Source organism: Panthera uncia, chromosome F2 (genome assembly GCF_023721935.1).
Source record: "Panthera uncia isolate 11264 chromosome F2, Puncia_PCG_1.0, whole genome shotgun sequence".
Lineage (NCBI taxonomy): Eukaryota > Metazoa > Chordata > Mammalia > Carnivora > Felidae > Panthera > Panthera uncia.
The window spans coordinates 36483585-36500134 of record NC_064812.1 but is presented as its reverse complement, the minus strand read 5'-3'; the positions used below and the strand labels follow the sequence as shown (position 1 = coordinate 36500134).

At 48.2% G+C, this 16550-nt stretch overlaps 1 protein-coding gene across 1 annotated transcript in view; it reads right to left on the bottom strand.

Annotated features, from left to right (window-relative positions):
- Window positions 1-16550, bottom strand: part of SNX31 (sorting nexin 31) — a 69699-nt gene that overhangs the window by 24189 nt on the left and 28960 nt on the right. Inside the window, exons 5-8 of the mRNA XM_049633032.1 lie at window positions 12594-12704; window positions 8396-8486; window positions 7130-7217; window positions 3273-3342 (exon numbers count right to left, since the gene is read on the bottom strand). Coding sequence (XP_049488989.1) covers window positions 3273-3342; window positions 7130-7217; window positions 8396-8486; window positions 12594-12704 — 360 coding nt within the window. The remainder of the gene's footprint in view (window positions 1-3272; window positions 3343-7129; window positions 7218-8395; window positions 8487-12593; window positions 12705-16550) is intronic.

The following is a 16550-nucleotide window of genomic DNA, read 5'->3' as shown; positions in this document are numbered from 1 at the left end:
CAAAGTTACCACATAGGCCAGTGGTGCTGACATGCAGGCCCAGAATTGACCAAGCCTCGGTATTTTTTAGAAAACCCAGACATTTATACTTTTATATACCACCTTCCATTTTGTTAATACTACTCAAATTTAAAATAAAAGAAGGGAAACAGTGTGGGAGTCCAATTGACTCCTGGGACATCCATCCATGGGGCACAGTTGCTTCAGAACAATCAAAAGCGTTTCCCTTAATAATTATGATGGCACTGTTATTTATCAGAAGAACTCATAAGAACTTTCTGCATTAATTTTTTTAAAGGATGATTGCTTCTCACATATTCACATATCCTAAGCTCCCAGGACAGTCTCTGCCCTGGGCCATTTAGAGTCTAGTTAGGCAAATACATATGTAAATGATATTTACATGGCTGGGTGAGTAGCACCCTTAATGGAGGGTACAAACAAGTACCTCAGGAGCAGAGAGGGAGGAAGGGATTTTCTTTCGAGGGGAGCTGAGAAAAGTTTCCCCCAAAGAGGCAGCAGTTACGGTCCTGACTCCCCGGAGCTGACTTCTCGGTACCCCCACTTGGATTCAGTAATAACAATGGTGATGATAATGGCACAGATAATCATAACATCAACTATAATTTTTTGAAGACTTTGCAAGCGAAGAGCTGTGGTTTGAATAACAGTCTAGTAAAGCTGAGAGAAAACTTAGAAACCGTTCCTTCCGTCTCATCGCTTAACAGGGGGACATTGTAGTTCAAAGTTCGGAAGGGTGAAGCGGCGGGCCCGAGGTCACGCAGAGAGACAGCCAGTGACAGAGCAAGGGACAGAATGCATTATCAAAACTGCTATTCGTGCGCTTTTCAGGAAGCCATCTTTTTTCCCAGCTATCAGCAGAGGAAACACCGTCCATTTCTCTCTGGTTTACAACTCCTCGTTGAAGACAGATACGATGCCTACGGTGATGCTGGAGGTTCCTTCTTCTCACCACCAGGCCAGAAAGACTATTTCCCACCAGAACAATATCAGAATTAGGCGATGCATCCTCCACCAAGGACGGGATATCAAACAGACCAGATGCAACCAATAATGCACTATAATAGCAAGGGTGTGACGGCGATGAGCCTCGGTAAACGAATAAAATGGTAAAGTATGGTCCCATTCACACGACATGATTTTAATTACACTCAGCATGATTATACATGGGTCCAAGTATGACGAGAAATGAACTCAAAACTAGCCATGAAACTACAATGGTGACCATTGCACATCCAATATGTGATGTTTTGATTTGCCTCCTTAGAATTTCGGAGAGCTTTGAGAAGATGATTAGATTGCCTTGGCCTGTTAAAAAGTCACATAAGGAGAAATGGGCAGTTAGGCTGTGACTCCTTATCTGACATGCTGGCTGCTGGGCTCCCTGTGACTGCTCGGTCACCCACCCAGGTGCTTTGCCCTGTGCTGAAAAAGCCAAGGTCCCTGCATGGGGCTGGTGGTCTAGTGGGGGAGATATAGACACAAGTGATGCTCTAGCTTGTCCAATTGAAGACCTCATTGATTCTGATATCATGATTTTGTGAGACACTAAGGAAAAACACTGCCAGTTAAGTTATGACACAGGGCCTTGTGATAGTTGTGCACGGTGCATGAACCGGCCATGCTGATCTTCCCCGGCTGGTCATTGCTTTTATTTCTTCTGAGGCATTTGGTGATTCCTCTGGCCTTTAGCTGTTCTTCTTGGCCTGTGCCAGGCAGTCCTTTTGCATAGAGCTTAGTGAAAAACTGAGCAGTTCCCTCTCCCTGGGCACGTAAAGCCCCTGGTGGTTGCTTTATAAGAAAATTTGGAAGTGTGGTCATTTCTGGCTTTATGAATATAAAGGGGAAAACTGCCACTCTGTCTTTGCCTCTCTGTGTAAGTGATAACTCCCATTCCATGAAGAATCATAGTGTATGTAGTGGCAGGGGGCTGGTGAGGCAGGAGAACTGAGGTGGGGGGTAAAGGAGAGGTATCACAGAGGCAGCATCTGTGACCGCCCCACCACGTAGCAGAACCTTCACCACTGAATCAGGGAAGGGAAAGGAGGCCAGGGGTGCCTGGGTGGCTCAGTCAGTTAAGTGTCCGACTTTGGCTCAGGCCATGATCTTGAGGTTCGTGGGTTCGAGCCCCACGTCGGACTCTGTGCTGACAGCTCACAGAGCCTGGAGCCTGCTTCGGATTCTGTGTCTCCCTCTGTCTGCCCCTCCCCGGCTCATACTCTGTTTCTCTCTCAAAAATAAATAAACCTTAAAAAAAAAAAAAAAAAGGAGGCCAAACTCTCAAACTCTCAATGTACTTTCTGGGGGTTAGGGGGTAGGGGTAGGCAGGACCACCAACATAATCTGCAGGGCCTAATGCAAAATGAAAATGTGAGGTCTCTTGTTCCAAAATTAAGGATCAAGATGGCAACAGCAAAATATTAAACAATTGTGGGGTTCTTCTGAGCAGGCTATGTGCCCATGAAGCAGGCCCTGGAGGCAAGTATGCTACTCGTTGGCTCAGGTAAAAAGAAGATTATGCTAAAATGAGATGGGAACACATGTGGCTTTAGATTATCAGGGACAACCTTTCTAGACTCATGTAAATTGGCCTAGAAAACTCAGAGAGGTGGTTAAAATGGAGGTAGAATTTTTTTTCTTTCTAAATTCTATTTCTTAAAAAAATTTTTTTTACTGTAGTAAAATATATATAACATTTGTCGTTTTCACCACTTTTTTATTTAAAAAATTTTTTAAATGCTTATTTATTTTTTGAGAGAGAGAGAGAGAGAGAGAGAGAGAGACACAGTGTGAGTGGGGGAGGGGCAGAGAGCGGGAGGGAGACACAGAATCCAAAGCAGGCTCCAGGCTCCGAGCTGTCAGCACAGAGCCCGACATGGGGCTCGAACCCACGAACCGTGAGATCATGACCTGAGCCAAAGTCAGACGCTTAACTGAGCCACCCAGGCGCCCCTCATTTTAACCATTTTTAAGTGTACAATTCAGTGGCACTAAAAACACTCATAAAGTTGTGTAACCATGAACACTCTCATACCTACCTTTTTAGCATCCCTAGCAAAAATTCTGTACCCATTAAACAGTAACTCCCTGCCGCCGAGCCCCTAATAACTTCTATTGTACTTTCTGTCTCTGTGAATTTGCCTATTCTAGTTATGGAGGTAGAATTCTTAACTATTACAATTTTTTTTAATGGTTTCCATCCCAAACGGTCGATAACACATGGTGTTTTGAGAGTCCTTGGTCACCCTTACCTGCATATGGATCAAATCTACGGCTGCTGTGCAGTCCATCAGCATGGAGTCGAGGGATGGGTCCATGTACCTGCATAATTCAGGAGCATTAAGTTCATTCATATGACACAGCCGATGGGCACACCTGGGAGCACATGCTCTCTGAGGTGGTGGCCCCCTATGCTTTAAACGAGCCCCCACTGGGGCACCTGGGTGGCTCGGTTGGGTGAGCATCTGACTTCAGCTCAGGTCATGATCTCACGGTTCATGAGTTTGAGCCCCGCGTTGGGCTCTCTGCTGTCAGCACTGAGCCTGCCTTGGGATCCTCTGTCTTCCTCTCTCTCTCTGCCCCTCTCCCCTCCTCTCTCAAAAATAAATAAACATTGGGGCGCCTGGGTGGCTCAGTCGGTTAAGCGGCCGACTTCGGCTCAGGTCACGATCTCACGGTCCGTGAGTTCGAGCCCTGCGTCGGGCTCTGTGCTGACTGCTCAGAGCCTGGAGCCTGTTTCCGATTCTGTGTCTCCCTCTCTCTCTGACCCTCCCCCATTCATGCTCTGTCTCTCTCTGTCTCAAAAATAAATAAACGTTAAAAAAAAGTTTGAAAAAAAATAATAAACATTAAAAAAATATTTAAACGAGCCCCCCTTTCTAACAGCCCTCTACTCACCTAGCTTTTTCTGTCTCCTACTTTCTTTACACTGTAAGCTCTTGTCTGGCGGGCTCTGAGAGTAAGGTGGCAAACAATAAAGCTGTGGGAGAATGGCCCACGGCCCTGTTCACACTCGCCCCACTGTCGGGCCCCAAGTGCGGATGCCCTTTCCCCACCCCATAGTACCTGGTGTTGCCGTTGCCCCAAACCCACACCTGCATCACCACCCTGTACCCAGGCTGCTCTCATCTGTCGCCCGAACTGCTCCCTTTGTCAGGCCCTCTGCGTCAGCCCTGTCCCCTCAATCCCAGGCTCTGCGTTCTAACCTGAGGGCTCTTTCCTGAGTAGCCTGTGGACTGTCGTGGTCCCAGGAGTTAGATCATTCATCTTGCTCCCTTCCACGGCCCCGCCCGTCAGGGGACACCTAGCTTTCATTTCCAGCTCCGTCTCTTACCCACCTTCCTCCGTCGCACTCGACATCCAACCATGTTTTCTCTCCTCTCCTCTGCCTGGAAGACCAGTGCCCTTACCAGCTTCCGTCCCTGCCTCATCTGCCTCTCCTGGGCTCCTCGTGTCCCCCCTCCAGTCCCCACTCCCCACGGTTTCCACTTCATCCTCTATGCTTCCTTAGCACTCCGAAGTCATCCTGACCACTGCTCTCATCAAGTTGATCTTAGCACCAGGTACATAGGGGCTGTGTCCTATTTGGAGTTGCCACTCTGCAAAGTGACTTGCAAACAGCAGGGCTCCGTGTCTGTCTAATGGGCCCAGAATCGCCAGGCTAAACTGAAATCATAGTTCCTGTACGAGCACAGGAGCTGCTAAGAATTGATAGAAACGGTCCGGAAAGGGTGCACCATAGCTGGTCTAAACCAACCTGAGGGCAGAGGTAAGCCGAATCACTCCACTTACGAGAGTGTGGTTAAGAGACCAATGGGATTGGCATGGACTAGGAAAGGAGGAAAATGGTACTTGAAGGTCACCTTCCTCCTGGGGGGTGGGGAGAAGCATGCGCAGTTATGTCCGATGTAGCTCATTTGCCCACGCAGCGTAGGCACCCTGTTCTCCGTGACTGACAATAGCAACTGTTGCATCCGAGCTAGAGAGCCCCCGGACCCAGCCCACACTTGGGGCTCTGAGAGGCCAGGGCAGCCTCCCTCTGGTCTGGAAGGAACCGTACCATAATTGGAGAGGTGCACCAGAGAATTCACAGACAGAAAAATCCCTAAAACTCTGGCTAATGTTTGCTGGAATGCCTCACCTGCTGGGAATCCCACAGCTCCCGGCAGCCAAGCTGGCCTCCCTGCTCCCACTCAGACTTTTCCTGGACAGATGACCAGGTCCCTTCAGGATCCTACTCCAGGCTCTTCCCCTCGGGTGACCTGACCCTCAGCTCTAACAGCTGGAGTGAGGGCTCCTTCCTTCCCAGTTCCCATTAGCAAAGGCCATCTGCCTGGATCCGAGATGCTGGTGTGTGAGTGACATTTTATCTTACGCTGATGATCTACTATCTACCTATTTTTTTTTTAAGTTGTATTTATTTATTTTGAGAGAGCGAGAGAAAGCGTGAGCAGGAGGGGCAGAGAGGGGCAGAGAGGGGAGGGAGGGAGAGAATCCCAAGCAGGCTTGGGAGGGGCAGAGAGAGAGGGAGGGAGAGAATCCCAAGCAGGCTCTGTACTGTCCGTGCAGAGCCCAACATCAGGCTCGATCTCAAGAACCACCAGATCATGACCTGAGCTGAAACCAAGAGTCAGTAGTTTAACCGACTGAGCCACCCAGGTGCCCATAGAATATACCTATTTAATGAAGACCTGGGCAAAACCCAATTACCAATTAAGGCTTCAAGGTAAGGGACAGAGTCCTCAGGTCTCCTTTGATCTCAAGTTCTCTGGAGAGTCCATGAGCAAAGCAGTCTAAGCCTCAGGGATTCCTGCTGTTATTGTTATTATAATTATTATTATCTTCAATATAACAGTAAGAAACAAGACCAAAATTTGTTGAGCATGTGGGATGACTTTATTTAACCCTCACACTAATCATATGAGCTAGACTCCTGTTATTATTCCCGTTTTACTGAGGCTTAGTGAGCTTGAGTAACTTGGCTAAGGTTATTCAGCTACCCAGTGAGTTGGTTGGGATTTAGACTCACATACTCTGACCCTAGGAACGACCATGCTCAGCCACTTGTTACACTAATCAGCTTCTAGAAGAACAGCTACTCTAGAAACACCTAGATGGAACTGCTAAGGGTTTTTCCTTTTCGCCTTTTTATGGTTCCATCCCACAGATTTTGACAGTTTCTCAGAATACTTTTGAATAGCAGTAGATGAACTTCTAGCCCTGCCAGGAATGTCCTTCCAAAATTCAAAACCACAGACTGGCGCTGTAAACAAGGCATCATGAGGTCAAGATAACTACTATTCCTAGATTACAAAATGCCTTTCTTTAATACTCTCTGTGCTCAGATTACAGAATAGCTGGGCTGGGAGAGAGTAAACCAAAGAAGCAACCCAATACAGCCATGGTAATAAACACTGGAGACTACAGATTATAGGATATATGTGGGGCGGGGTGGGGTGAGAGAAGTGTCCTGCTTCTTGTTATTTTCTGTTCGTTCGCTTTCCATAGGGCTTCTTGTTTCTGGGGGAAAGGATAGTATTTTCTGCAAGGTGTTCAGTCAGTCTACGAACATGGCTGGCCCTGGTTTATACGCATTTGTTATTGGAATCCTTTAAGAATGTAAGCCAAATACTTAAGAGTTCAAATTCACTGCAAGTTGTCGGAGTCCACCCTTTGCCCTTAGGGAACACCACAGTGCAACAGATGAATTGCACCTATTTGTAATCATCAATAAATTCCTTCAATTAGTACAGTTGATAATCCATTCCAAAGCAAGCCCGTGACCTGCCATTTCTCATAATTCCTGCTTTGATTCCCACCCCAACAGCACTTGCTTTTCAAGACTTACCTTCAGGGCCACCATCCTCGTGACAATATCCCTCAAGTACTTACTGGAGACCAGTGGGAGTTATCTTCAACATCGCATTCTTTAGGACAAATATTCTGGTTCATTCCCCACTCTCCCTTCTTTATTGCTTTCCTCTCAACCTTCCGCAAGCTCCTGGTCCCTCTCTAGCTGTTAGGTGGTGAGCTGATACGGTGAGACCGACAAAATCTCAACGGGAACCGAAAACATCCTCAAATACCTACCATCACCGCAAATGCTTACCACTTCCGGAGTCCAACCTTGCAGTTTTCCATTCCAGCACTTCTGAGACTCACATAAGGGAGTTCAAAGTCCGCCAGTTTTTTCATGACTAGAGAAAGGGGAAAGGGAGTCTTCCTGGTTGAAATGGCACAGTTTACATACAGAGGCTTCGAAATGAGAAAATAAAGCGTTGCCATTGGAAAGAATAAAATCACCCTGATCACATTCTCTCGCATTTGTATGTAATTTTTCACTTTCTGAAATTCATCCAAATGATAAATAGCATTTCACCCTCATAAAACAGCAGCACCGTTGGTAGGGGGTACTTTCCACTGCAATACAGATGAAGAAACCGAGGTCCAGAGAGGTCTAGTGCCTTCGCCAGCGGACCACAGATCTTAGTGGTCAAACCAACACACAAACCCCTTAACTTCCCACTCAAAACCACTTCCCTGGGGCGCCTGGGTGGCTCAGTCGGTTGAGCGGCCGACTTCGGCTCAGGTCACGATCTCGCGGTCCGTGAGTTCGAGCCCCGCATCGGGCTCTGGGCTGATGGCTCAGAGCCTGGAGCCTGCTTCCGATTCTGTGTCTCCCTCTCTCTCTGACCCTCCCCCGTTCATGCTCTGTCTCTCTCTGTCTCAAAAATAAATAAATGTTAAAAAAAAAACCACTTCCCTGCAGCTTCTTGAGAACATGTGTAAATGGCATTCAGATAATTGATACCATTTCACAACTAAATAGCTTGTAATATCTAGAAATGCACTGTAGAGGAAAGCAAAAGCCATGTGGACCACACTGTCGTCTTTCACTAACTCCTTACGTTTTTTAAGAATCTGAGAACTTATTTCTGGCATCCACATTTTATAGCAAACATTCCTTAACGAGGAGAAGCGATAGCGTGATGGGATGTCCTGACATCCGAAGTCCAGCACTCCAGAGGGAGGCCGGGGCATGGCTGGTGGCCAGCAGCCAGGCCATAAGGGTAAAGGTGAGACAGACATTAGGACTGGGACCAGGGCAGGCACAAGACCAAGTGCAGTTACTGGTAAGGGCCTGACATCTTGCTGTGGTCCATGCTAGCTTTCTGGAGTGGCTCATCCCCAGCTCACCCTGAACACAGACACACCCGCCCATCCCCCAACTTTTGATCCAGGGACTACTGAGAACAGTAGTAGGGACCACGCATCGCCCCTACTCGGCGGTATCTCCTGCATCCCCTGGGCTGAGCACGTGCCCACACCTGCCCAACCCCATCTCCCGGCTGCCCTGCATTCCTTCTTTCCTTACCAGAGAGCTTGCCCTCTTTGCAAAACCGAATGAGAAAGAGGCCAAAGTAGCCCAAGAGCTCCTGACACAGTCCAATTTTGTGTGACACCACCTTGAGAAATAAACAAAGACAAGAAAAGGGTGGGGGGTGGGGGGAGAGTTGGGAGAGTGTCCGCCATGCTTACCATGATATGCAGAATTTGAAATTGCCTGTAGGGGCGCCTGGGTGGCTCAGTCAGTTGGGCGGCCGACTTCGGCTCAGGTCATGATCTCGCGGTCCGTGAGTTCGAGCCCCGCATCAGGCTCTGGGCTGACAGCTCAGAGCCTGGAGCCTGTCTCAGATTCTGTGTCTCCCTCTCTCTCTGACCCTCCCCTGCTCATGCTCTGTCTCCCTCTGTCTCAAAAATAAATAAATGTTAAAAAAAAAAAAAAAAGAAATTGCCTGTAAACATCAATAGAAAGTGCTTTAATGGGCTGCAGATATTAAAAGGAATCTTCTCCAGGGGTGCCTGGGTGGCTCAGTTGGTTAAGCGGCTGACTCTTGGTTTCGGCTCAGATCAAGATCTCGTGGTTTTGCGGGTTCACGACTCGCATCGGGCTCTGTGCTGGCAGCTCAGAACCTGCTTAGGATTCTGTCTCCCTCTCTCTCTCTCTCTCTGCCCCTCCCCCAAGTACGCTCGCTCTCGAAAATAAATAAATAAAAACTTTTAAAAAAAGGGAATCTTTTCTGAATCTAAAAATGATAACATTGATTTTAGAAAATTTAGAAATCAAAAAAATTAGAGTGAAGAAAATAAAAATCAGCTCCAATACTATGGACATGAACCTGGCCTCCACTGAGGCTGGTTGTCCCACCTGGGACAGGGATGTATCTCCCAGATAGTTTGGTCGTTATAATCCACCGGAGGGCACCAGCCATTCTCCACGAACATCTGTCCTTCTGTGATACCTGCCCCCTGGGGCCCTCACCCCAATTTACCTTCCTGCAGGCTGGATTCTCAGAGAAGGGACGTTTCCCGCCAACTGGCTGCCATAGAAAAGTGTACAAGCTACTGGCCACCTTTGCCCTCCCCCCGCCCCGGCCCCCTTCTGTCTGGCGCCTCCTGTGACGGTCAAGTCTAATTTACACGCCATTTGCTCAGCGCAACCTCGGATCCCAGGCACAGGCTGCTCTCCTTTCCTATTCCTTCCTGACCTTTACATCAAACGGCTTTCATTTCAACACCCACGGTTTCATTTCTACCAGCGGGTCATGAGGCTGTAACGTCATAATGTTTTATATTCACTCACCTTCCCTTAGCAGGAATGTCCATGCTACCACAGATTCTCCCCTTCCTCACCCACCCCCGCCCCCCACTTAAGCCTGGGCTGCAGCGTGACTTCTTTGTTTGCACACTCTGAATTCACTAGATCACCTCTGCAACACTCGAGGATTTCACCTCCACAGCCAGGGGTGTGAGCTGATGCTTTAACCATGGCTCCGGGTTCTCAAGGTGGCAGTCGTACAAACACCAGGCTCCAAGGGGGCACTTTTCTTGTCAGAGATCTGTAAATTGCCTCATGAGGCAGTCTTACTAGGTGCGTGATATGAGTGGGTGTGCTCGGCATAGCTTTGAAAATAAGGAAGGGCCCGGGAATGTTTTACGACATTCACTCAAGGCGCATCCCCGTTCGCCTGCTTCCTATCTCACCCTTCCCCATGCCCTTGCAGACACCCCACACCAAACACAGCGCCCCTGTGTGTGCAAGGGTGAGTGTGTGCTGGTAAGTAACAGATTGCAAGGACATCTTTTCCTAGAGGATGAGCCACGCCCCTTCAGACTGATTACTCTCTTCTCGGATCCGTTCAGGGAAAACAGCAAGCTTACATGCTAGGGCAGATAAAGGAGTAGGGAAAAGAATGGAGAAGACTTTTTCATTTATAAGGACATAAACACACATACCTTCTTTCGAGAGGAGTAAGCATGGACAAAAAAGAGACACAATGATATTGTCTTCTTAGCAAACGTTAAGGAGATTTCAAAACAGAAGCACCATCAGCAAAACCACGTCAGCACAAATGTGTAAAACCCCCAAAAGAGATTTTATCTTGTTGCTGGTCCTTAAGAAACCCAGCAGGATGGCAGGGAGGTGGAGGGTGGAGGAAAGTATGCTTGAGGAGATGTAAACAATGATTTTTTTTAAGGTTTTTTTGGGGGGCGGGGAAAGAGAGAACAAGTGGAGGAGGGGCGGCGGGGGGGGGGGGGGGGTTGTCGGGCAGAGGTCCAAAGCAGGCTCTGGGCTGACAGCAGAGAGCCTGACACAGGGCTTGAACCCATGAACCATGAGATCATGACCAGAGCCGAAGTCGGACACTTCACCGAGTCACCCAGGCCCCCCCACCACCACAAAAATGATTCTCAATTACAAAATTTAAATTATATTTTTATGCAAGCTGGAGAATCTCCCAGCCCCTGGAAGAGAAGTCACATGTCTGCCTGGCCAACTGCTCGCTTTGGTACCTGCTCACCTCCAGGTAAACTTATTTGATGCTAATGGTGTCAGTGTCTGGGGTTTGAATGTCTCACAAGTCGGTGTGATTAGAACAGGGAAGGTATAATTGTCTGAGATCACAAACGTACGTTGTTAAACTTCTGCTCCTTGTTACAGGAGAAACTGAGCAAAAAAGATAGTATTGTGGAACCATAGACTTACTGCCCTCCTCCTTCGCTATGTCAGCCTCCCCCTGTGCAGGTCCTGGGAAGGCAATTTACGGAACCATGTTTTTGTGTTTGGGGGGCTTTGGGGGATAAATCCCCTGAGGCATTAAGCAGCAAGGGCCTTTGATGCTTTTTTAGAGATATCACTCTGGAAGCCAGGGTAGAAGGTTGGCAAGACTAGAAGCAGGGACTAGTTTGGAGGCTGCTATCGAAATCTAGCTGAGAAATGAGGGCTCGAACTAGGATAAGGATGGAGAGGAGGAAATGGGGAGACAGGAATTATCAGGAGAAAGACTTGGGGCACAAGATTAGTAGGATTTGGGAGTCAGGGGGTGACGGAGGGGGACCCTAGGGTAACTTCTCAATGGATGGCCTCAGCAATGAGGTGGCTGCAGATCTCATTCAACGAGGCCAGCAATACAGGAGCCTAAAAAGGTTGTGTGCAGTGACTTTCATAGGAAGGAAGGTCAAAAATGATCACTCTTGGGCAGAGCAAAGACCCCAGAGAAGGGATGTTTCCTAGCCTGGGGACAAAACTGCTGTTTGGAGGCCAGGAGGGCATGGGCCATCTTGAACCTCCAGGCTGGAAAGAGGAGCCGTGTTTCAGGGAGGAGGCTCCCCCACCCCATGGTCTCAGGTAAAGATGGGCTTGAGGGCTGGGAGCCTAACAGGGATGGCTCGTTTCCTACCTAGAAGGTGTCAGGTACCATGTCCCCAGCGCAAGAACATTCTGTCCTTGGGAAGGCCCGTAGAAACTTTCTCACTTCCACCTGTTTATAAGTTTATATTTTCCCGCACATACTTCTCTAGAGGATTAGAACTAACACCCTCCAAAGAAAAAGGACCTGGGAGCAGTATGCGGGTGTGAGAAGCTGGTGTTCCCTTGAAACCCAGGGTAGGGAGGAAAGGCCCCAGGGACAGAGCTGGTATTAGCTACATCTAAAGACGGGGCAGACAGTCTCTGTGTCTTGTCTTCAGAGTCCTCACAGAACCAGCTTAAACTCAGGTCTGGCCCTCTGGATGCAGAATTAGACCTGCTGGAGTTTTGGTTTCCTGTGGGACAGGAGGGACAATTACTCCAGCCTTCGAGAAATCTGCTGTCACTCTGCCAGAACCTGTCACCAGCCTACCTGGATACAGCCTGTTTCAGACTCATCTGGACTCCACTCCCCTTCCTGCGTCCAACTATGAGGGCATCCCATAATAAAGCACTTGGCATATCTCCAGGGCACATCTTTGGCTGAGTCCCAGAAAACTGACAGCCGTATTAGGAAGGGCCTAAAAGATGTCTGGGAAGTTGATGCCCACGGGGAGAGTAAAACCAAAGATGCCCGGGAGGATAAGTTGTAGCTCAGATTCCTTGGTCAGTCTCCCAGAAAATCCAGCGTCTCTACAGATACATCATCCAGAGTAAAATGATAGGCAGGAAGCTTCTGGAAGGTAACCTTATCCTAGTCCCTGCCCTCAAACAGAATGATTCCTGAATTCAGTTCTGGAGCTGGAGTTGAGACAAAGTTTACCTCTAGAACTCTTTCAGCAGTATCTGATGTTAGAATTTCGATTTGAATATTCCTTCCATTAGGCAGAAATATATCCAGAGCCGCTGTCTTGATCGTGATGCTAAATGTGTCCTGCAAGCAAAGGGAAATCACAGTGAGCCCCCCAAGTCCCTTCAATGGCGTACACGGAGCAGGAAAAGTCAGTAGCTTCCTCTATTTGGACCCTCAGGGCATACATTACCCAGAAACACACAGAGCTGACTGCAGAGATTTGGGGGATGGTGTTTTGATGGATGTGTTGGGGTGAGGAGGGGTGTGGAGGGGCCGAGACGAAGCAATGACATGCCGCTTGAATAATTTTCAAATAAACAACAAGGCATCCATTTTAGGAAAAAAAAAGCTTTTGATAAAATCATCCACCTGACCCTGGGGAATCTCAGATTTTAATTTACACTTTGAATATTTCCAGGTATCCCTAAAAGTCCCATAAAAGTCTTCTGAATGGAGGCGCCTGGTGGGCTCAGTTGGTTAAGCATCTGACTCTTGATTTCGGCTCAGGTCACGACCTCATGGTTTGTGGGTTCGAGCCTCGCATTGGGCTCTTCACTGACAGTGTGGAACCTGCTTGGAATTCTCTCTCTCTCCCTCTCTCTCTGCCCCTCCCTTGCTCACTCACTCTGTCTCAAAATAAACAAATAAACTTTTTTTTTAAACGTTTATTTATTTTTGAGACAGGGAAAGACAGCATGAATGGGGGGAGGGTCAGAGAGAGAGGGAGACACAGAATCTGAAACAGGCTCCAGGCTCCGAGCTGTCAGCACAGAGCCTGACGCGGGGCTCGAACTCACAGACCGCGAGATCATGACCTGAGCCGAAGTCAGACGCTCAACCGACTGAGCCACCCAGGCGCCCCTAAACAAATAAACTTAAAAAAAAATTTAAAAAAAAAAAGTCTTCTGAATGAAGAAGCATGTCACTATCAGGTGAGTAAGCATCCACCTGAGGGCCAGCACTCCCAGCTCAGCCCTACTTTGCTAACATTTATGCATTCTGCAAGGGGATACCTATATGCTAGAGACTACTGCAAATCTGGGGGACCTGTGAAGTTCTTGGATGAAATGTTCTGGAATGTCAAGGACAGGCTAGAGACACTGGAAAGCCTTCAGAGTGGAGGAAAGTGTGAAGCTGGAGTTGATGTTCAGTGACCACAGAGCGGGGGACCCCAGGAGGAGGCACGGCCAGTGGCCGCTCAGCTGAGACTCGCGGGGCAGTTGCATCTGGCAGAAGGCTGTTTTTAGCACCTCCCAAATGGGATGCTGTTGGTCCGCAGGACTGCCTCATCTCTGGGAGGCTGATTCAGGTCAGAGCCTCTCTCATCCCAACTCTACAACAGGATTAAACCCGAATGCACCAACACATTCACTGTAGGCAAGGAGCTCACTTCTCTCCTAGGCATTGAGAATGGCAGTGGTTACGTATTCTCCTGGGGAGAACGGAGACAAGAGTCACTCAAATCATTTTCTGTGTCCTAAGCCTACTATACAAGTCAGAATATTAGTAATACAGAGGGGTGGAGGGTAATCTCTTCTTAGTGCCAAGACAATGTGCACCCAGCCTAGGTTACCGCCTTCCTGGTACCAGGCGGGGAGAGAAGAACCAAATGACCAATTGTAAGATTGTTTGCAGATCACAGAATTGGGCTCAGGCAAGCTGACCAAGTGGGACCTTTCCCCTCAACAGGCAACACCTCCCTTTTCCTCACCCTCCCTACATCCACAGATAACATTTCAGGTTTTACAGGCTCCTGGGAGACTCAGCACAACTGCATTGCCCAGGTACCTCAGCTGGCCAGCTACATTAGCGACAGGCTCATTTTTCTTAATTTTGTTATCAAAGGGCAAGCTTTGTCTTTAAATTTTAATGACCCACCTGCCTCCCCCGCCCGCCGCCGCCCGCCATGTGTTATAATTACTAAGTTTCTCTGATTCTGAATCTAAATACTTTAGAAGAGAAAATCTGCTATTTTCCAAATTCAAAGGGTTGCCCCCCCCCATGTTTATGAATATCTACACATTTAGGCAGCATGTATACATAGTATATCATTTATGAATAAATATGCATATGTTTATTATGTACAAATATATTGATAACGTGTGATACTCATAATTGTGCTCTGTGCCAACGGCTTCACATAGGGTAACTCATCCAACTCTTGTAGCGATGCCTTGAGACAGATACGCGTATTAATCCCCCTTCGTCAGATGAGTAAAAGTTCACGAAGGTTAAGTAATTTGCCGGAGGACACTTTGCTAGGGAATGGCAGAGGCAGGATTCCAGACCAGCTCCACGTGACTCTAGGCCTGGGATCTAAATAAGGGACCCAAGAATTCCCAACAATAGGCCTCCCATCCAGCACTGCTATGGCGTCCCCTGAATGCCTGTGCTGAGACCCTGACCTCCAGTGTGATGGGATGCGCAGAAGGGGCCTTTGGGAAGTGATCAGAGCTGGACGAGGTTGTGTCCCTCGTGATGGAACTACTGCCCTTTTGAGAAGGGACAGCAGAGGGCCTGTTCTCTTTCCATGTGTACACAAAGAGGACGCAGATTTCTCATAGTTCCAGGAATTTCTATGAAGCCGCCCTGCATTTTATAATGTCCGATACAAATGGAATAACTCTAGCACTTTTTTGACTCTCAAAGTGTCCAAATTTGGATAAGTTACACGAGTACCATGTCGCCACCCTCTACACCAGCATGAGGTGCCATGGTATGCTGCCTCCCTCCGCATGCAATAGGTTTCTGTCTGTGTGACAGGAATTTGTCACTTTTCAAACAGTCCTGTGGCTCCTCCCTGTCAGAACTGGGCTCTGAGTCAGCAAACGCGGATCCTCTTACCGGGTTTTTCCTCCAAGAGTCTGGTGCCAGGACCGTCCGCTTCCCGGCATCCTTTGAGAATCACTCCAAGTTCTTCCACAAAATGTCAGAACGCCTGGTTTCCCTGCACCATAGCACAGGCCCTGAGCTCCCACACAACCTCAGGCCACACTTCGGTCACCTCTGCTTTCCAGGGGACCTTTGGAAGATTTCCCTAGTTCCCCTGTAGTCATGATAACTGATTGATGATGAAACACAGCAGGGTCCCCAAGGCTCCATATTTAGCTGAGATACAGGTAGTCAGGGGTAATGGGCTCCCCCAGAATTATTGCTGCAAATAGTCCCTTTCTAGGAACACCTTTGCTTAGATGTTGGTTCTTGTGTTCTGGGGCCTATAATCACAAACATCTCTTACCTCAGGGGAAAAACACTCACAAAATGAATGAAAAGAATTTTATTGCTTTTTGGTAAGATTCTAAAGGAAAGCCTAGCATTAATTTTTATTACCACAGTGCAACTCCCAACTCAGACCAAACTGCAGACTGGTAAGATAGCTAAATTACATAAACAGCTAAAATGAAATAAATGCATACCTTTATTAAATTCCTCCACAAAAGTGAGAAAGATTGGATTGGGAGAGCAGGCCAGGTTATAGATGGCCCTGAAGTCAGACACTTGAGGATTTTATTAAAAAGGCAGGGGCGCCTGGGTGGCTCAGTCGGCTCAGTCGGCTAAGCGGCCGACTTCAGCTCAGGTCACGATCTCGCCGTCCGTTAGTTCGAGCCCCGCATCGGGCTCTGGGCTGATGGCTCAGAGCCTGGAGCCTGCTTCCGATTCTGTGTCTCCCTCTCTCTCTGACCCTCCCCCATTCATGCTCTGTCTCTCTCTGTCTCAAAAATAAATAAACGTTAAAAAAAAATTTTTCTTTAAAGGCAAAAGGAAGGGGGCTAAGTCGGTTGAGCGTCCAACTTCGGCTCAGGTCGTGATCTCACATTTTGTGAGTTTGAGCCCCACATCGGGCTCACAGCTGTCAGCACAGAGCCTACTTCAGATCCTCTGTACCCCCCCACACCCCCACCCATCCCCTGCTTGTGTTCTCTCTCT